At 38.4% G+C, this 22,191-nt stretch overlaps 1 protein-coding gene across 6 annotated transcripts in view; it reads right to left on the bottom strand.

The window, feature by feature from the left end:
* Nucleotides 1-1,766: 1,766 nt before the first annotated feature.
* Nucleotides 1,767-22,191, bottom strand: part of Usp9x (ubiquitin specific peptidase 9 X-linked) — a 144,349-nt gene continuing 123,924 nt past the window's right edge. For 4 of the 6 annotated variants that reach the window (XM_057760228.1, XM_057760227.1, XM_057760226.1 and 1 more), the window contains 11 exons: nucleotides 21,411-22,161; nucleotides 20,489-20,612; nucleotides 18,980-19,205; nucleotides 17,543-17,672; nucleotides 15,155-15,340; nucleotides 14,563-14,783; nucleotides 14,386-14,474; nucleotides 10,925-11,081; nucleotides 10,276-10,536; nucleotides 8,792-8,887; nucleotides 1,767-5,648 (listed from right to left, as the gene is read on the bottom strand). In XM_057760228.1, coding sequence (XP_057616211.1) covers nucleotides 5,511-5,648; nucleotides 8,792-8,887; nucleotides 10,276-10,536; nucleotides 10,925-11,081; nucleotides 14,386-14,474; nucleotides 14,563-14,783; nucleotides 15,155-15,340; nucleotides 17,543-17,672; nucleotides 18,980-19,205; nucleotides 20,489-20,612; nucleotides 21,411-22,161 — 2,379 coding nt within the window. In that variant the 3' untranslated portion in view covers nucleotides 1,767-5,510. The remainder of the gene's footprint in view (nucleotides 5,649-8,791; nucleotides 8,888-10,275; nucleotides 10,537-10,924; nucleotides 11,082-14,385; nucleotides 14,475-14,562; nucleotides 14,784-15,154; nucleotides 15,341-17,542; nucleotides 17,673-18,979; nucleotides 19,206-20,488; nucleotides 20,613-21,410; nucleotides 22,162-22,191) is intronic. The other 2 variants (XM_057760230.1, XM_057760231.1) reach the window with 1 other exon arrangement.

Here is a 22,191-nt window from a genome sequence, read left to right as displayed (position 1 = left end):
TACGATAGAACAGTCCCAAAAAAAAAAAAAAAAAAAAAAAAAAAAAAAAAAAAAAAACTCTCCTGAGCTCCTTAGTTATTCAATGCTCTAATAGCTGGGAAAGGAATGGGTGAGAACACAGTTAAAAATGGCAAGAAACCAGATGGGTTCTTATCAAGTCTATGAAAGTGGTTGGTCCCCTCTTCACTGACTTGGTGAGACATGCTATCAAACAGGTACCATTGTACCTCAGTTGAAATGCTTCCCACTCCACTCTTCCCAAGTTTTGTATATTTAAAATGTCTTAAAATGTGTCTGAAATGTTTTGTTAATGGTTGAATTTTTAAGATGGCTTATACAGTGCTAGCTTGACTAGTATGTGGCACAGGCTCTATCCACAACAAACTAAAAAATCCCAAAAACCTACCTCAAAGTCAAATGCAAAGGGGTCATTACAAATATAGAATTATTCAAACTGTGCATATGTCATGATTTGTGTTTACAGTAGGGTCTCATTCCAAAGATATCTCCTATATGAAAGTAACTCCCTAGTCCCTGATGCTGAACACTTCTTGTCCAATATTTAGCTAAGGGACATTAAAATTCAAATAGAAGTGGTCAAACCAACTAGTTTCCCAAAAGGCAAGAATTTAATATTTGATTTGGTTTTATATAGTTGAGACAGGGTCTTTTATAGGCCAGGCTGGTCCCAAATTTAGTAGTTGAAGATAACCTTTAACTGGTCTTCCCCTTAAGTGGTAGGTTCATAAGCATACCACAATACTTTGCCAATTTTTCTTTAAAAAAAAAAAAAAAGTGGAGCAGGAAGGATGGAACCAGAAAATCATATATATACCTGGAACTTTGGAGGCTGTGACAAAAGGTCATGGTCTGAGTTAGAATGAATTAAGAGTGAATTTAAGACCAGCCTGAGTTAACAGGCTATGTTTCAATAAAAATCCAATGTGAGGAATATTTGAAATGCCCTTCTTTAGCAGTAATCCTTAAAGTATTCCAACTTTGGGGAAATTTCAATAGGTTTTGCAGAAGTCAAATGTATTTTTTCAGATACTGAAAATGAACAGATGAAATACTAAAGTGAATTTTCATACTAACTGAACCCCTCAAAACAGGGGAGTTTTCAGATTTAAAATCAGGACAGGCAGTGGTGATGCACACACAGGTGGTGCCTGTAATCCCAGCACTTGGGAGAAAGTTGAATCTCTGAGTTTGAGGCCAGCCTGATTTACAGAGGTAGTTCCAGGACAGGGCTTTACACAGAAAAACCAAAAAGAAAACAAAAAACCCAGAAATAAACCAAAAACACCCCACAAACCCAAAACAAAAACCAAATGTCCAGCTGCTTAGACATTAACATGTTGGATCTGTAAATGACCTTTTATAATAAATGTTTATAATCATTTCCCTTAGAAAAAATTCAAGGGCCAGGAATGTGGCTCAGAAACTTGCCTATAGCCGGGCGGTGGTGGCGCCCGCCTTTTAATCCCAGCACTCGGGAGGCAGAGGCAGGCGGATCTCTGTGAGTTCGAGACCAGCCTGGTCTACAAGAGCTAGTTCCAGGACAGGCTCCAAAACCACAGAGAAACCCTGTCTCGAAAACCCCCCCCAAAAAAAAAAAAAAAAAAAAAAAAAAAAGAAACTTGCCTATATGTTGGAGGCCCTGTATTCCATCCCCAGCAATACGGGGGGGAGAGGGGGTGGGGTGGGACTAGGCTTTAGATCTTAGAAACTGTATTTCAATAAATAAAAGAAAAACCAAATTTAATTTATAAAGTTTTATTTTTGTATATGTGCTAGATCTTACGAACTGCGGACAATCTTTTATGTCAGTCTGTTGGCTTGTAAAAGGCTAAGAAGTATGTGAGATTTGGATGGTGAAATTTCCTTTTGGGAACTCCAATTCCAAAATTAAAAAAAAATTGCACTCATTAGTGACTTTAAAATGTGGTTCACCTTTCCCCACTTACACCCGTAAGTTTAGAGGACAAGTGCTACATACTTCTGCAAACACAAAATAATAGAAATACAATCGGCAGCAAGTTCTTAATACATTCAGCACTTCTGTAGTGATTTATCATACCAAAGCCTTATTTTCAATATGCAACACTCATGTAGGTGTGGGACCACATCTGGTTGGGCCCTATGATGAAACCAGTACCAAGAACGGTTTTGTTGGTAACATAAAAGCAGGGGCAAAGGGGTACTGTTTTCCTTTATCAGCAGTCTGTATGTCCTCGTACCTTCAAACTAGAAATCAAAGCTGGGCACTTATCACAAAAAGGCAATTTTCTAAAATTCTAAATAAGGCAGGATATAGTCACCAAATTAACCACAAAATTTGACAAAGTAAAATAGTCCATGGGAGAACATAACCTGGAAAAATACTAATAAAAACTTGAAGAACTATTCCAAAGTAGTCACCTGAATATTCACAGACTGTTACTTTCCTTTACAAAAGTAATTCAAATAAAAAAGACTCCTCATCATTTTAGCCAATGAGGATTAAAGATTAAAGTTGTTATTGTTCACTAATAAAAGTTAATCATGAAAATAGAAAACATTTGAATAATTCTAGGTCTGTATAATTATAGCTGAGACAAAAAAGCTGGGAAATCATCACTGAGAAAATCAATAAAAAGAAATAAAGTCCAAATATGATTATGTTTGTATTTCTGCCTCTGTGATGGTGAACATGAGAAGTCAGTTGGTGGAGGGCTTAGAAACAGCAGCAATATGGTGTTTACCAAGTTGTACACGGAAATACTTAGATCCAAAGGTGCAACACCCCAATTCACACAGTTTCACAACTAAAATCTCTTCGGTCTTTACGTTAACAGATTCTACTGTCTTCTATAGAAAAATCATGCCATTTAGAAACATGGGAGTATTTCAAAGAAGACTAGTGATCTGCAACAAACATTTAAAGGAGGAGAAACATATGGCTCAAAAGAATCAGTTGAGAGAATCAAATAATTTTTAGGCACTTTAAGACTTGAAATTTAAAATGTGCCATTTATGTTTTAAAGACCTCAAAATCACCACTAAGTTGCTCTTACAATAACATGCATCTTAAAATTTTCGGTTATACATTAATGCTTAAAGAGTTAAACATAGAAAATAATTTTCATAAACAAAAAATAACTCTGTTCAGTTTCCCTAACTCATGGTCATAACAGACTGACTCTTCCTCAAATGGAGAGAAACATGACTCATAAGCCCTCACTAAGAACTGGTGGACTTATACACTCAAAGCAACTAATGGGGAGGGGGAAATCCCTCCAAAACTAAAAATTCACAGCCTTTGAAAATGTCAAGTTTTCTCTTATCTAGGAAGTCACTAAGTTTTATGTATTTCATAATTTCATTAAGAGCAGAAAATGTCAAGGTTGTCTGTCAGATGGTAAGATAATATAACTAGTACCAGTAACTCGTCCAAACAAAACTAACGTACTTCACTATATGAGAAACTTTGAAAACTTCCAGTTGGAAAGGCAAACACTGTATACAACACCTTTGCTCAAACTTCAATTCAGGCTGGAGGTACAGCTCAGTGGCAGAGCACTTGCCTGGAGTGTTTGAGGCCCTGGATCCCTAGCTCCACAAAAACCAAAACAAAAGCAAATTCTGATGTAAACAGAATCTACAGTAGAGTCAAAAGCTGCTAAAATTACAAGAAGCCTAGAGGCAGGACTGGAATACTGCGAATAAGATACCCGAAGCTTTATCTTAAATACTGCCCCTTTTAAATCACAAAATAAGATAAATGCTCAATTTTGCATCTGCTTTGAACAGTGTCAACTATAGCCTTTCAACATTTTTCTATCAACTGAAATGTAAAAAATACAACCAAGCTTGTGCTCATTAAATACACAGGTATATAAAAAAATACAAAAAGTACAAGATTGATTGTTAGAGGAACTTTTACAACATCAACATCCTGCTCTCCAAGTCTTTTTTAGTAAAGAGCCAATCCTTCTGTGCACAAAATATGCAGGAGAGAGGGAGAGAGAGGGAGAGGGGGAGAGGGAGAGAGGGATGGGGAGAGAACCAAAACCCCCAAACACACCACAAGACAAAAAGTTCTTCTTAAATCAAATTCTATTTGCGAATTCAGCAAAATAATTTCTATAAAATAAAACAGCAAAATATTTAAATAGGGTGGGTTGTATCTTTTTGCAGGGGTATTTGGTTTTAGACAGTTTCCAAAAATTACACACATTCAAGTCACCAATTCTCTTTAAAATACAGTATTAACTGATGAATTAATTCAAATTGTTTATTCTAAAATTGTGATACTTCAATTATATTAATGACCAGTAATTTTTTAATTTTTAAATTAGACCCTGCTTTGAACATTAAAATTTTTGGAATGGAACAGGAGCTAGGACAATTCTTGCTTTCAAGTAAAATTATGACTGAGCAGAGAATCAGTCAGACATCTTGGTGCAGAGGTACTCAAAAGACTGTGGGGTTCTGACTTCTGAATCACTGGGGTCCAGCAGAGGACAGTTTGAGAAGAGTCACTTAGTAAGTTCTACCAAAGAACAAAACAAGCACACCAGATACAGTCTTCTACTAGGCTCCAGCCAGCATCCTGGCATAGCAAATTTTTGCATTTTTGTTTTAAACCTTCCAAAATTCCCACCACTAAATTGATAAATTTGTGTTCTTTATTCCACCCAGAGATCTGCACTGTCAAACACGAGAAGGAACACATGTGCAATTGAGAACTGCCTGCTTACCACAGTTCTCCCCTCAGCCTGTATTTTATAGTCTAGGGTTTAAGAAGGAAAGCTCCAGGCAATGCAGTCTCCATGTCAGGATAACTGCAATCATTATGGTAATATTTCCTCATTGGCTACACTAACTTGTGTGAAGCCATGCTAAATGTTACAGCATATCTATAGCTTCAAAGTGATTAACCTAACATCAGAATAAAAAGGCAATGAAAAAGATCTAGAAACATAGTACATCACCAATTTTCCACATCAACCAAATAATTAAAAGGTAACCAGCTTTACATTGCTCATAGTAAAATTGATTCCAGTGGCAAAGAATGAACACGAAAACTATTGGTGTGACATGAATGGGCTGTTTTGTTGCTGTTAACTTTTGTTTTTGTAAAGGAGGTGATCCAACTGCCACAAGGTAGGCAACACTGGCTGCAGAGTGCAGTGGGTATGACAAGAAAATTAATGTAGTTTTTGTAGATCTGTGAGTCTCATCAAGGAAAAGTTTAAGAATTAACAGTCAAACATTAATATACTATATACACCTTTGCCATTTACACATTAGCATCAGGCCATTTATTACAAAACACTATACACTTTCCACTGCAGGCAGGTTATATATTGACAGCATATTTCTGCAGATAAGACAGTGAATAAACTCTCCAATCCATGTTGATTAGGAATAGTTTTTATAGTTTTAAATATTAGCCAGACACAGAAAAAAGTTGGACTGTAAGGCCTGGGTGCACAGTCTTGATGGAACCAGTTAATATGTGCATTTCACTGATCCTTGGTTTGAGGTGGGGACACTTCTTCACTGCCTTCATAATTTTCTTGTGCTCGTTGGCCAGTTCTCTGAGGGTTATTCATGTGATGTGCTGCTGGGCCTGTATATGGCTGTCCATGCACATGGTTATTCTGAAAGGGGAAAAAAAATCTGTGCATTACAACTTTTCCATGGCTGGATCAGACTATGTATCAGTTATACAGAGGATGAGAGGTTGGTTCCCAGCACCCATGCTAGGTGGCTTATAACTGGCATAACTCCAATTACAAGATCTGACACACCTGAGTCTCTACAACTGATACTCCCTGGCATATATGCACAATACCATAATTAAACGTGGTAAAATAAATCTAGGAAGAACCCAACCTTTCCAATAGCAAGCACACTTTAAAACCATGAGTTGAAATTGTTGTGAATGTAAACATGTATCTTATTCTTAGGACTTAACCTTTAAATACACCTGCCTGATAATGGAAACTGGTGGAAAAAGAAAAACTTTATGGGCAAATAAATACAAACCTCAGGACCCTAAAGATCAAATGACTTGGTTAAGTCTGAAACAATATTTGTCCTAAGTGATTTTTAGTGTCAAATACATAAATTTAGGGACTAGAGACAGCTCAAAAAATTAAATTCTATTATTAGTCTATGTGTAGGTATGTATATTATAATACATATGGGAAGGTCAGAGGATAGCTTGAAGGAATTCTTTGCTCCTTCTAATATAACAGTCCTAGGTACTGAACTCAGGTGGGACTTGTATGGCAAGTGGCTTTACCCACTGACTCTTTTGCAGATAAACCTGATTGTCTATGAAATCCATAGATGAAATTGCTTATGCAGACAGATTTTGTTTTTCTTTTTTTTTTTAAAATATTTATTTATTATTTATTATGTATACAAAGAAGAGGGCACCAGACCTTATTACAGATGGTTGTGAGCCACCATGTGGTTGCTGGGAATTGAACTCAGGACGTTTGGAAGGGCAGGCAATGCTCTTAACCACTGAGCCATCTCTCCAGCCCCCCAGATTTTGTTTTTCGAGACAGGGTTTCTCTGTAGCTTTGGAGCCTGTCCTGGAACCCGCTCTGTAGACCAGGCTGCCTTGAGCTCACAGAGATCCTCCTGTGCTGGGATTAAAGGTATGTGCCATCACAGCCCAGCTGCAGACAGAATTACCAGTTAATGCTACTGAAATCACAATAAGGTTGAAGAAAAAGTAACTAGGTTAGATTAGCTTTCTTAGGGCTGATCAAAGTAACCTCTGTGCTGGTTCTCTAAATTGTTTTTTAAGGATAGGGACTAGTGGTGTATGTAGCTCTGGCTGCCTTGAAACTATGTTACTTTGCCTGGTGGCGCAAGCCTTTAATTTCAGCACTCAGGAGTAGAGGCAGGCAATGTCTGAGTTACAGGACAGTCTTGTCTATAGAGCAAATTCCAGGACAGCCAGGGCTACACACACAAACCCAGCCTTGAAAAACAAAAATAAATAAATAAATAAACTATTAAAAAAAAAAAAAAAGAGGAGAAACTCATCGTGTCAAACAGGCTATCTCTACCTCTCCCAGTGCTGGAATTAAAGTGTGTCACAGCAACTGTTCTTTCATCTTTTTATATGTCTGAACCTGACAGGGTTGAGGTTTTCTTTATAACTCCATAAGCCAATTTAAGATTTTAGGCTTCATGTTCAATTATTCTAGATTATGAAAATAACTACATGGAACAAACACTAATGATTCCATGTGGTTCCATTTGTACCCTAAAGCATAAGGCTGTCCCGTCCCGCCCGTGTCTCCCCCATGCACAGGGTTTTGTTGTAGTTTTAGAGCCTGTCCTGGAACTAGCTCTGGCCTTGAACTCACAGAGATCCACCTGCCTCTGGGATTAAAGATGTGCACCACCACCGCCTGGTACATAAGGCTGTCTTAAGTGGCAGTCTCATGACATACTTTTCAGGGCAGCAACACCTGGAAACCTGTCAACAGATCTCAAGCACCCCCTCCCGTTTTTCCCCCCCTCTTAAAGACAAGGTGTCTCTGCTTAACAGTCCTGGCTGCCCTGGAACTCACTAATAGCCACCTATGTCTGCCTCCTGAGTGTTGGGATTAAAAGTTTGCAAGATAGAGTCTTAATATGTAGCCCTGGCTGGTCACAATCTCAGAGATCTGCCTATCTCTGTCTCAGGATTGCTGAGATTAATGGTTAAGTCATCTACTCTTGGTGAGTTTTGACAGTCTACACCATGCTAAGAAGCTGGTGTCCATTGTGTACTACTGTCAACTCAAAACATTTGATTTGGTCACATCTACGTTTTAGGAATGTTCCCATTTAGGATATTATTTCTCTACTTTTTTTTTGGGGGGGGGGGTTTTCGAGACAGGGTTTCTCTGTGGTTTTGGAGCCTGTCCTGGAATATTTCTCTACTTTTGTAATTTTTAAAAAAATATTAATTTATTATGTATATAGTATTCTGTCTGCTTGTATGCATGCCTACAGGCCAGAAGAGGGCACCATACATCATTACAGATGGTTGTGAGCCACCATGAGGTTGCTGGGAATTGAACTCTGGACCTTTGGAAGAGCAGGCAGTGCTCTTAACCACTGAGGCATCTCTCCAGCCCCCTACTTTTGTGATTTTACAGGTATAATCACCTGTAGAAATATGTCAAATTCCCCATAATTTCTACTGTCAATGAAATCCCAGGCTAATTAAGCAACATTACTTAACTATCATCTCTGTGTTTTCAGAATCCACTTAAAGACTTAACCTAACAAGTGTTATCATAATCCTTGACACTAAGCAACGATTATTATGCTGAGAAGAATCATGCAGTTTTACTCACTCTATACTAGTACAAGACATATATATTTGGTAAGGGAACGACATCACTGGGGCAAGTTAAATTTGCACCATGATCACATTACAACCATTCTTGTGATCATGTACCCAGAGTCAGTTCAGATAATCTGAGTTCAGTCATGGAAAAGCCATCCTTTACAACTAAGCATGAAATTGGTTTTAGAGCAGTGGTTCTCAATCTGTGGGTTGCAACCCCTGGGGGTGGTCTGAATGACCCTCTCACAGGGGTCACATATCAGATATTTACATTACAATTCATAATAGTAGCAAAATTATAGTTATAAAGTAGCAACAACAATAATTTTATGGTTGTCGGTCACCACAACACAAGGAACTATATTAAAGGGTTGCAGCATTAGAAAGGTTGAGAACCACTGTAGAGGTTGTTAACCCCACTATCTGACTCCTGCTTACCTGCTGATATTGAGATCCAGGGGAATGGGGGTATAATGGGGCATCTTCTGGTGGAGGTGATTCATGCTCATCTGGGGCATCTTGGTCATCTGGTTCCTAATTTTAAAGAAAAAGAATTATGTAAGCAACATCAAACTCACTTCCAACTCTGTTGACGTAGTAACAACTTTTAAAAACTGTTTATAATTTCTGCAATCTAAGGTTCAGGGACCCTCCCCAGTCACTGAGGGGGTGAAATACTATAAAGAGTCAGAGGAATAGGATGTCTGTTGTGAGGCTCCATCTCCTATAAATGCCAGGGAAGCCACACACATGGCTGTCTAAACAAGGACATCGATAGATGTTAACATGGAAGGAGGAAAGTTCATGAGATTTTAAGCCTAGACAGAGAACTATATATAGGTAAACAAGGAATGCTGAAAGCAGGAAAATTATATCCCCTAGGGAACAATCCCCTAATTATATATCTAATACCAAATGGTCATTCCTAATGTAATAGACACGTAAGTAACTTTATACACAACTGAACACGTTATTTATACATTAAGAATATACATATATACAACATTTAAAGAAAAAGAAGCCATGAATCTAAGACAGAGCAAGGGGATGTGTGGGAATAACTAAAAGGGGAAAATAATGTGGCTATATTTTAATTTGAAAAAAATTGATCTCCACATGTGCTATGGTTCATATTCACACACATACAGAGTAAATGAATGATGTTAAAGGCGGAAGGGGATGGAGCTAGAGAGATGAGTCAGAGTAAAGAGCACTTGCTTCAAATTCAAGTCTTTTTTTTTTTTTTTTTTTTTTTGGTGTTTTTTCGAGACAGGGTTTCTCTGCAGCTTTAGAGGCCATCCTCGAACTAGTTCTTTTAGACCAGGCTGATCTTGAATTTACAGAGATCTGCCTATCTCTGTCTCCCGAGTGATGGGATTAAAGGCGTGCGCCACCACTGCCCAGCCAGTTCAAGTCTTTATTGTTTTTTCTTTCTTTCTTTTTTTTTTTTTTTGGTTTTTTTGAGACAGGGTTTCTCTGTTTAACAGTCCTGGCTGTCCAGGAACTTGCTTTGTAGACCAGGCTGACCTCAAACTCACAGAGATCCAACTGTCTCTGCCTCCCAAGTGCTGAGATTACTGGCCAAAGTTCAAGTTAATATGCAAATGGCAGTTCACAATAACTTGTTGAACTGCAATTTCAGGGAATCCAATATCCTTTTTTCTGGCCTCCATGGACACCAAGAAGGCACATGGTGCAGACATATATACAGACAAAACACTCATACACATAAAGATTTAAAAAACAATAAAAATTCGTAATTTGGATTCTCTTAGAAGAATGAGGTTATAGCACTGTAAATTTCCAGAGGGAGGCATCCTGATTAACTTATCACTAAATATTAAAGCAAGTACAACTTTAGCAAAACCTTTAAGAAACAACACTTTCATTAATACACAACCAGTGGCCTAATAAAGAATTACTTTGCTTTCTTCCATTTCTATCTCTTGTAGACTGGTGGCTTTCTTTACCTCCTCAGGACAGAGTTCACAAGCTTTTGCAAGTGTCATTCTAGCACTATGTGATCTTTCCAAAAAATAGCCATTTGATGTTTCATTGCTTTGTACTGGGGGAGACCAATTGTTGTAAGTATATTGAGGATTGCCAGTGTATGGTCTTCTTTCGAGTTCATCTCCAAGCCATTCTACTGCCCAGGTCCATTTCCTTTTAAGATCTCCATTGCCCTTTAAAAGTAAAACCATATATACACTTAAGAGGATTTGGAATATCTCAAACAAAATTTAAAATGACGACCACCCCTACAAACTCAGGATTGTCCCCCCCCCCCTTGAAATAAAGACTTGCTATGTAGCTCAGGCGGTTGTTGAACCTGTTGTCCTCCTGCCTTAGCCTTGAATATTGATTTTATAGATGTACACCCACCAGTCCTGGATTAAAACAAGATCTTAATGTCATTTTTGCTTATTGTTTGTGGTACTGGGGATTTAACTCCAAGGCTTTGTATATTCTGGGTAAGTAGTATACCACAGAGCTATATATAGCCTTAGCCTTTAAAATAGGACCTTTAACTCTGATTCAAATTTCTATGAAATTACAAGAAAATACCCTCACCTGCAGGATTTGGTAAGCAACAGGACAACTGCTAAAGAGAGCTACCATACATTTTATACACTGGTATGCTCTTTTTTGATAGTGATTCTTAGAACGCTGGATTGTGTCAAACAGCCCATCTCGGTCATCTGGAATTCCTTTAAGGGCATTATGAATTCTGAAAAACAATCAGAAGATAAAAACTTCTAAAATCTAAGAGAAGCTAACATTTATTGAGTGCTATTACATGTCACCTAGTAAATGCCTGTGAGTTCAGTTGTTTCATACTGGACAGTAAATATTATTAAACCTTGGAGAAGATGACAAAATAAACAGCTTGCCTAGGGTCATACAGTTGCCAACCAATCTGACTCAAGTCTGTGCATTTAACTTTACTTGTTCAAATTGCCCTTCTTATGAAGTTTAAATACATTACCAGAAGCAACGTCAAAACACTCAAGAATAACACAAACTTAAAAAAAGTTAAGAAACAAGTTCACAAACTCCGTAGTTGAGAATAATTTGCTTTATTTTTGTCTTTTGTTTTTTGAGAAAGGGTCTCATTATGTAACAAAGAATGGCTTTGACCTCTCAATCTGACTGTCAGTCTCTCAACTACTGAGATTATATGCTTGTAACACCATGCCCAGTGCCTGTTTTTTTTTGTGTGTGTGTTAGACATTACCTGTCAATAAACAAAATGACATACCTGTAAGACTAAATAATCATTCAGCCATAAAAAGGAAATAAAATACCAATATACGCTATAATGGTAAATGAGCCTTGCAAACATTACACTGAAGGAAAATAACTGCTAAAGGGAAAAAATGCTAAATGTTGTACTTACATTTTGGCAAAATGATAGTAAAAGGCAAACTCACAGAAGAAAGGAGATTTAAATGGTTGTCAGGACGGGAAAGGAACAAGAATGTCTAAATGGCTACAGGCTTCTTGCTGTTTGATCTAAGATACTACATATAGCCGGGCGGTGGTGGCGCACGCCTTTAATCCCAGCACTCGGGAGGCAGAGGCAGGCGGATCTCTGTGAGTTCGAGACCAGCCTGGTCTACAAGAGCTAGTTCCAGGACAGGCTCCAAAACCACAGAGAAACCCTGTCTCGAAAAAACCAAAAAAAAAAAAGATACTACATATAAATCCTACTTTTCAAATTTTTTTTTTTTGAGGGGGAGTGGTGCTGAGGGTGAGAGCTGGTGCAACCCATGTTAGATAAGCTTTCTGTCACTAAACCACCCCCAATCCTTACCTTCATTTTTGCAAACTTATATAAAGTGCTAAAATATTACTTTCCACTAATATCAATAGTTTTCCAGATACCATCTTTAAACAGTATTAGCTTGATGTTGCTTCCTCATGCCTAACAAAGCAGGACACATGGGAAGCCATTATGACAAAACTTCCTTCTTCCTGGTTTTTGTCAAAACAGGGTTTTTTTGTGCAGCCTTGGCTGTCCTTTGTAGACCAGGCTGGCCTCGAACTTACAGCGATTCACCTTTCTCTATGAGATGATTTTCTTTTCTTTTTCTTTTTTTTTTGATTTGAGACAGGGTCTGTAGCTTTTGGTTCCTGTCCTGGAGCTAGCTCTTCTAGACCAGGCTGGCCTCAAACTCACAGAGATCCGTCTGCCTCTGCCTCCCGAGTGCTGGGATTAAAGGCGTGCGCCACCACCGCCCGGCTATGAGATGATTTTCAAGCTTGAGTTAAAATGACTACTTTCTTTCTCACAGTTAATCCAACTTGGTTCCATCATATTATATGCTAAAAAGAGAATTTGGTATGTTTAACTAGAAAGCTACAAATTCTTTTCTATTTTTTGAAAAAGGATCTTGCTATGTAGTCTTTGCTGACTCAGAACTCAAAGGGATCTGCCTGCCTCTGCATTGGAATGCTGGAATTAAAAGTTCATATATGCCATTACTCCCTAAAAGCTAGAGTCTCGTACACTGTTTCAACAAGGAAAATACTAGAAGCTAAACTACATTAAAATTATCTCAGGAGTGAAGTATCAATGGTGACAGCTTTGAACATTTTGTCTCCAAGAAAACAGATACTTTGCTTACTGCTATTTTTATAACAGTAATTGGAAACATATAATGCTAAAAAGATAATCTGATAGTTTGAATCTGTAAATTCTGGCATTTGCAATCTTCCACTAAGACTAAACATTGGTATTTAAAAAAAAAAGGTTTAAATTATTTTATGTGTAGATGTAGGAGTGCTTTTCCTGCATTGTATATATATGTGCCTGGTGCCTTTAGCAGTCAGAAGAGGGTTGTCAGGCCGGGCGGTGGTGGCGCACGCCTTTAATCCCAGCACTTGGGAGGCAGAGGCAGGCGGATCTCTGTGAGTTTGAGGCCAGCCTGGTCTACAAGAGCTAGTTCCAGGACAGGTTTCAAAACCACAGAGAAACCCTGTCTCGAAAAACCAAAAAAAAAAAAAGAGGGTTGTCAGATCCCAGAGAACTGGAGAGTTACATACAGAGGGTTTTGAATCACTATGTGGGTGTTAGGAACCAAATATGAGTCACCTCAAAAAGATGGCCAAGTCATTCTACAACCCCAAGAATGGGTAATCTTAAAATTCAGTACTTAAAGTGCTTTGTTAGCTATCTGTGATCATGAATAAAGTAGCAAATAATTCGAGTTGCCCAGAACTAGCATTTTCCTAGCAGAGGTCGAATAAAGTGACTCCGCCTTGTTTCCCCTTCTAACTCTGAACAAGTATTTGTTTTTGCTGTTTTAAATGGTATACCGGCATAGCACTGAAGTGCAGTCTAGTGTTCCTAAGCTGTGATGCATCTTCCAGAGAAGCTCACATCGGGTGTGAGGTGTAAGCTATTGGCTGTAAATTCAATGTTAATAAGTAAGCAGTAATCTATTAAGATAACCAATACATTTCCATGTGTGCATGCCTGCCAGTGGATAGCTGGAGAGAACTGGTTTTCTGAGACAGGGTTTCTCTGTAGTTTTGGAGCCTGTCCTGGAACTAGCTCTTGTAGACCAGGATGGCCTCAAACTCAGAGATCTGCCTGCCTGCCTACCTCCTGAGTGCTGGGATCAAGGGCATGAGCCACCACCGCCCAGCAAGAACTGGTTTTCTTTTAATCACGTAGGACTAAACACAGGTCATCAGGCAGAAGCCAAGTACCCTCACCTACTGAGTTATTTTGTTGCTCCACCTACGAACTCTCTCTCCCTCTCTTTTTTGTTTAAGACAAGGCCTCCCTACAGCCCTGGCTAGTTTGGAACTCAGAAATCTGCCTGCCTCAGCCTCCCAAGTGCCGGGATTAAAGATCTGTATTCTCTGTGACCTCCTCAGCTAAGGACTACCTTTGTGTCATGAGGTTAGTTCTAAAACTAAAATAATTCTTAGGCTTAAATGAATTCACATGTATACAAAAGTCTATTGATGGTTTTCTTTAAGTAAAAAACAATTCAGTTGAATCATGTTTAAAGTATTTTTACCTGTGAGTCTGCCAGGAGTCCTCAATCAGTAAGATTTGTAAAAGCAGATCCAAATAGGGTCGGAGTTCATAAGTATAGGAATATGCAACCTAGGAAATAGGTAAGACACAGTGAATAATGGATAAATGGATAACAAATCAAGTCATAGAGATGTAGCAATGGTTATAGTTTCTTAACCTGCCAAAGAAGTTCACTGAGGACGGTAGATGAGAACTGAGGATTCTCCCAGCAGCAAAAGCGAAGCAATTTGACGGTCTCATCAGAGTTACTGCAGTCTTCAATAATTTTCTTCACATAACTTGTTCTCACAAATAAAATATCTACCACATTTTGCTGAATTGGCATTATAGGTTGTGATAAATTAGGATCACCAAAAGGATTTGGAAGAGAAGGATTACCTACAATACAGATTTGTCACCAATGAACAACCAATAAGCTTCTCCACAATAACAATGTAGACATCTAAGAAAATAGCCTGTTTTAGAAAAATGAGCTGCAAAAGTCAAGTTTCCTAAGCATAATGAAGAAACGTAGACTATGCTACAATGATTAGGTATACTAACATAAAAAATTTTAGAAATTTAACGCAGTAGAAAGCAGAAAAAGACTCATATTAATGTGAAAAAGTACAGAACTTGTAAATACTATAAAATGTCATAAGCATGGACCTTCCTTCACATCCTTACTTTGTATTTATTTTCGGTATTATATTTAATTTAGTTCTAGATCTGACCCAGAGTATTCAAAACTATTGCCAAGGATACATTACCATTGATAGAAGACTGCATTCTTGAGGAGACATTGCAACAGCGGATTAGCTGTGACACTACTGAGTATAATTTGCCTAATTCAGCATACTGATATTTAATCGGAGGACCAGGACCTTCATCTAAGGACACAAGCATAAAGGTAGCAGGCACACTCAATTTCAGCAGCTGTGTCTTCTCTGCCACTCCTGCAGTCAAAAGAGACAGGAAACAGGCAGGAGAAAATGGGGAAAAAAAACATTAGGATAAAAAGAACTTTGTGAACAAAATCAGCAGTTATTAGCCACCTTGCTCTGTAGCTTCCATGTCTCAACCTTTTCAGGCTGGAATTACAGGCAAACCATCATATTCCACTCAGCATATACTTGAGTTGTAAGGATTTGAACTCCTGTACAAGCACTTTAACTGCTGAGCCACCTTTCTAACCCTGGTCTATCACCTTTTTTTTTCTTTTTTGGAGATAGGGCTTCCCTATATAGTCCTAACTCTTCTAGAAGTTACTATGCAGACCAGGTTGGCCTCAAATTCAGAGATCTACTTGCATCTGGTATTATGCCTAACTCTTGCCTATCACTTTATAATCATGAACACATTGTTCTTACTTGGATTCAGACTTATTTAACTATAGTAAGAAATTTACCACTTTAGAATTTTCTATACAAAACAGTGATTATGCTGGGTGGTGGTGGTGCATGCCTTTAATCCCAGCACTTGGAAGGCAGAGAGAAGCTGAACTCTGTGAGTTCAAGGCCAGCCTGGTCTCCAAAACTACAGAAAAACTCTCTCTCTCTCTCTCTCTCTCTCTCTCTCTCTCTCTCTCTCTCTCTCTCTCTCTCTCTCTCTCTCTCTCTCTCATACACACACACAAAACACCTCTGCAACAATAACAAACAAACAAACCAGTGACCATTTGACTATGATTTGACTGAGTATGTAGACAATAGGATAGGGAAAACTCTATAGCCTGGAAAATACAAAGTCTAGATATGAACTATATTGCAGCCCCTACTAAACTAAATGAGAAATAGGGTGCTGTAGGAAATCTTACAGCCAATGGTTACACACCCACTGGGGCGTGGCCTCTTATACTACATAAGCCGATGTAGAGCATGTGTGCACACTCTCTTTTCTGGCCTCTCTGTTCTGGTTGCAGGGTTCATTTTCTGATCTCCATTCAAACATAGGATTCTGATTTGTGAGTCGACCTATAAATAAACAGCCATCTATTTCTCAGTTCTGAGCTAGTGTGGGATTTCTTTTAAGCGTCCTTCTTCAATAGGGTTCTGGTATGCAGTACAGGCTGGAGATTGCAACCAATCAGAGATAAATGAGAAGTAAATAGGCCCATGAATCAACATAAAAGTTGAGTGCTTTTTAAAAAGAATGTTTAAAGAAGTCATTAAAAAATAATTCTCCAAGTTTCTGAACCAGTTCTAAATATGGCCAAATAGAATTAACGTAAATATGGAATTTGCCAATTATTTTAAGGTCGGTATACTAATATCTTATTAGCAATCCTCCCTCCCTCCCCCCCTCTCTCCCTCTCTCTCTGATAGGGTTTCTGTTCGATGTACTGGAATTTGCCTCTGTCGACCAAGCTGGCCTCTGCCTCCTGGGATTAAAAATGCGTGCCACCACTGACCAGCTGGCAATTTTTATAATTTTAAATATTACAGAACATATATCTTCTGTCCAAGCTAATTAAAATAAACACCAAAATAACAACACAAAAATTATTTGTGCTTTTTTTTGGGAGGGGGGGAAGACATCTCATTGTCATTCTGGTTGGTCTAGAACTCACCACTCACTATTAGGGAGACTGACCTCAAACTCACAGATCAGTCTGCCTCCCTAGTGCTAAAAATTAAAGGTGTGTCCCCACCCTTCAGTGTTGGAATGTCCATATTTGTGGTAGACAAGTTTTCTCCCCCATCCAATCTTTTGCAACAAATAATGGTAGAAGACAATAGAGCACAATATTTAGGTACAGTTCTAGTAGTAACTGAACAGGAATGAACAGACATTAGAAAGAGCAAGTTACTTTGAGGAGAGCTGTCAAACAAGGCAGCCCCGTTCCAAGGAATTCAACACCCTCATACAGACAGATATGCATGTAAAACACCAATGTATATAAAATAATAAAGCAAACAGATGCAGTATCATCGATTAAGGAGGCAAAACTTTAAGAGTCTCAGCTGTGTTTACCAGAGGCATTTAAAAAAAAGCACACAGGGGAAAAGGTTTGATACAAAGAAAAAAAAAAAAATCCTAGCCATTAAAGGTTGGGCTCACAACCAAAAATAAGAAAAAAAAATCCTTATTTCATCATTTGACCTTTTGAATGACTTATCATTTAACATAACAGAGATAATGAAAATTTCACTTCTTACCTAAATTAGCATACATTACAAACAAGTTGAAATACTGCTGTAAATGACGACCATGTTCTGAAACTTCCCTCCTTAAGAGATTTAGTACTGCTCTTAATAAGTGGTCACTTAAGCTTAAGTTGTCATAAGCCTGTAAAGGAGAAAACACAAGCTAATAAGGCGTGTGCCACCACCAACTGGCGATAATTGTATTCTTATAAAAAGGGGACATGTATGCATATGTTGAACACAAAAATACTTTTTTGGAAAAACTGATTACATGAATTCTATCTATCCTGCCTATCACCACTAGACTGATCCAAGGCCATGTGTATGCTAATGCTAGAGAAGAACTTTGCCACTGAGCTATATCCCAAGATCTCTTTTTACTAATAGATAATGGTCTAAACTAAATTGGACCAAGCTAGCTTTTGAATTTGCAATCCTCTAGCTTTAGCTTCCAAAGGGGTTGGGATTATAGGCCTGTGCCATAAACTATTAAAAGGATTTGATTCTTGGTAAAGGGAATGAAAATCTCAAGTAGGTTTCCTATTTTTTTCTTTTTCATTTTATTAATTTTGTTTTGAGACAAGGCCTCAATATGTAGAACCTAGGTTGGCTTTCAATTCTCAATCCCCCTGCCTCAGCTTCTCAAGATTTATAGGCACATGCCACCACACTCAGCTTTTGAGTTAATTACAGATTTTTCACTTTGCTGCAATTAAAAAAAAATCCACCAAAATGAAGTAGATAGGAAAATCTTCACATGAAAACACTATTTTGTAAGCTAATTAAAAATAGGGCTGGTAGCCGGGCAGTGGTGGCGCACGCCTTTAATCCCAGCGCTTGGAAGGCAGAGGCAGGCGGATCTCTGTGAGTTTGAGACCAACCTGGTCTACAAGAGCTAGTTCCGGGACAGGCACCAAAGCTACAGAGAAACCTTGTCTCGAAAAACCAAAAATAGGGCTGGTGAGATGACTCAATGGGTAAAGGAGCTTACCACCCAAACAGAGGACTAGAAGTTTGATTCCTAGTACCCACATGGTGGAAGGAGAGAACTGACTCCCACAAGTTATTCTTTGGCCTCTACACTTGTGCTGTGGCACATGCACAACATCCCATACATAATAAATGTTTAAAAAGCATATGCATACATACATATAAAAACTTGTAACTTTACAAAAATTCCCTTCTGTGCTAGGGATGGAAACTAGAGCACCAGAGTATATTTTAGGAATGCTCTCTACCACCAAATCACATCCCAGGCTACCCATATTTTTTTAAAGGGCAAATAATCATTGCTGCTTTTTATCTAGTAATTTTAATGGAATTCAGGATCAGGTTTTGTTACTTTGGTAAACAATAAAAAAAAAGTATTCAAGTTTCTCTCTTTAACTTCAGGAAAACACATTCGGGGGTGGGTAATACACAAATAATTATAAACAAAGGGACAATTACCTGACTAGAAGGTCCAGGAGATGCAAAAGGTGAAGGACAAGGCCCATCTTGCAAGGAAAAATGTGCAATGAAGACTATAAGTTTAGCAAATGCGCCTCTCACTTCTGCACTAGGGCATTCCAAAAGGTATTCAGAAAAACGATTTGAAACATTAAAAAGGACATTGTGAGCAAACCAAAATCGCACATTCTTGCTGTGACGAAGGAGAATACACAATGCATCATACCTAAAACAAAACAAACCACAACTATAAATTCAGTTCACTTTTCCTACAGTAAAAGGGATGGATCGCTAGGAAACAAAAGACAGCAAACATCTTTTTTCACTGAAGGCAGCAGCAGTAATGACCACTTCTAGTATTAACATTAAAATGACTGATATGGAACTGGGCATGCATGATGATACACGCCTTTAATCTCAGTTGGATCTGAGTTCTAGGCTAGTTTGGTCTACAGGAGTTCTAGGTTAGCTAGATCTACACAGAGAAATCTTGTGGGCGTTGGGAGTAGAGACATGACTACTATATGACTTGGCCTAATCTCATGGAATTACAAAATAGGTGAAAGCTTACGTTGGTTACTAAAAAACCATTAATAGCCAGGTGGCAATGGTTCCTGGTCTACAGAGTTTCAGAACAGTGAGAGCTACACATAGAAACTGTGTCTCAAAAACCAACAGAAAAACCCCCAAATCAAAAACCAAAACACATTATCAAATGATGACAAAATCCCTTCTTTCCTTATTGAACTATCTTCTGGATAAGTAAAAAAAAAATTATATTGATTTAGTGTGTGTAACTTAGAGGACTATTTGCAAGAATAGGCTCTCCCCTTCCACTATGTGGATTCTGGGGATCAAACTCAGTTTTGTCAGGTTTGGTGGTTAAGAGCTTTTACCCACTGAAACATCACTGGCCCTTAATAAGGAACAATTGCTAACTAGATATAGCTGGTCAGTAGTGGCACATGCCTTTAGTTCCAGAACTCAGGAGGAAGAGGCAGATGGATAGCTGAGTTTGAGGCCAGCCTGGTCTACAAAGCAAGTTCCAGGATAGACAGGGTTACTAGAGAAACCCTATCTGGGAAAAAAAACCCAAAAACCCAAAAAACCCCAAGGCATTATGATGGTATCTATATTTTTTAACATTTCTTTTTTACGCTTCAATTTATGTCAAGTATTTTAGTGTGATTTCTCTCATTATGATTACATTTTTTTTTTTTGTTTTTGTTTTTCGAGACAGGGTTTCTCTGTGGCTTTGGAGCCTGTCCTGGAACTAGCTCTTCTAGACCAGGCTGGTCTCGAACTCACAGAGATCCACCTGCCTCTGCCTCCCGAGTGCTGGGATTAAAGGCGTGCGCCACCATCGCCCGGCTTCATTATGATTACATTTTTAAAAAAATTCTGCCTTTTAGATTTGAAACAATGATCTTAGGGTTCTGAAAAAATAAAACACTCTACTAAAGAACTCCACCAAATTTTAAATAGGAATAAAAATCCAAAACAAGGTACCAATCACTGGCAGAGCCACGAACTATTTTCTTTGTGTGAAATCCTGTAGTAAAGAGGAACCTGGCAGCAAGCTGAATACTAATCATAGTGATTTCTTCTGCTTCAGGAGACAGGTGATCTTGCCCTAAAAAACAAACACATACACACAAATTTTTAAAAACAATCAAAATTTCTGTTCAAGCCCCATTTTCAAACAAACTTGTACTCTGGGTTCTCAATTTATTAAAATAATAAATAGAACTCTTCTCAGATTACTTATAAAATTCTTTTTTTTTTTTTTTTTTTTTTTTTTGGTTTTTCGAGATAGGGTTTCTCTGTGGCTTTGGAGCCTGTCCTGGAACTAGCTCTGTAGACCAGGCTGGTCTCGAACTCACAGAGATCCACCTGCCTCTGCCTCCCAAGTGCTGGGATACTTATAAAATTCTTATACCTGAATTTAGCACAAACAAAAAAAGCCAGCCACGCTGTATCACTTTAATCCCAGTACTCAGGAGGTAGAGGCAGGCAGATTTCTGTGAGTACAAGGCCATCCTGGTCAACAAAGTGAATTCTAGAATAGCCAGGATTGTTACACAGAGAAACCCCATCTCAAAAACAAAAAAACAACAACAACAACAAAAAAAACCAAAAAAAAAAAAAAAAAAAACCAGAACCAAACCCCAAAAAACAAACACCTCCCCTCAACCCAAAATCAACCAACAAAAAATAACCCAAGGCAGTGTTCCAACTACCATACACAAGGCCCTGGGTTCAAATCCCAGCATCACATTGAAACACAAGGATCTCTTGACAGGCTCCAAAGCTATAGAGAAACCCTGTCTTCGGGAGGGGGAGTTGGGGGGGGGGGGTAGGTGAAGCAAAGCTTATTCCTATCAATAAATAAGAATTACTCTATGCTGTAAGAAGCTACCTTGACACTTACCCGGAGGAGGGTTTAAGTAAACACCATTACATGTAAGTAGTTTTTTCATAAACTGAAAGTATTCCAAACTGTACTGCATTCGGTTGTGCATGAACTGTACATTCTGCTTCCGTACACTTCTCTCAATGGCCGATGGCATAACAATCTGATGTGGCCTTGTGGCGATAGCAATCTCTGATATGTATCTTAGTAGTTCATCATCATGGTCTATTGTGTCCATTCGTTCATAAAAAAGTATGTAAGCATTCCACCACCTTTTCTGGCGCCTGTATGACATGCGCTTCATCATGTGATCAAACACTTCTCCCATATACTCGCCACCAAAACATTGGTTTTTCATTTCTTCGTCGTCATCCATTTTACACTCTGTTACATCTCCATCATCAAATTTATACCAGCGATTCTTTTCACCATCTCCTCCATTCCTCTGAATGATGTAAGAATAGTAATGTCCTCCACTTGCTTGACCACTGTGCACAAGCACACCCACAAGTCTGTACTTTGTGCTTCCTGCCTTCTCTTCAGACTGCTCATTCTGCTGTATCAGTTGACTTTCTGGGTTTACATTATCTCCTTCCAGCTTAGCAACACCTGCAACTGTGTAAGGTTCCATGTCTAACTCTCGAGGAAATTCAAAGTAATCGTTGAACTTGATTGCACATTCTCTTTCCCAGTCATAATCGAATCGTTTTAGTTGGATAGCAAGAACAGGAGGTAATTTTTTAATTAGCAAACGCTTTACAGTATCAACCTAAAATAAAGAGAAAATAGATACAATCCA

This window comes from Chionomys nivalis, chromosome X (genome assembly GCF_950005125.1).
Source record: "Chionomys nivalis chromosome X, mChiNiv1.1, whole genome shotgun sequence".
Taxonomy (NCBI): Eukaryota; Metazoa; Chordata; class Mammalia; order Rodentia; family Cricetidae; genus Chionomys; species Chionomys nivalis.
This window is presented reverse-complemented; position numbering and strand designations above follow the sequence as displayed.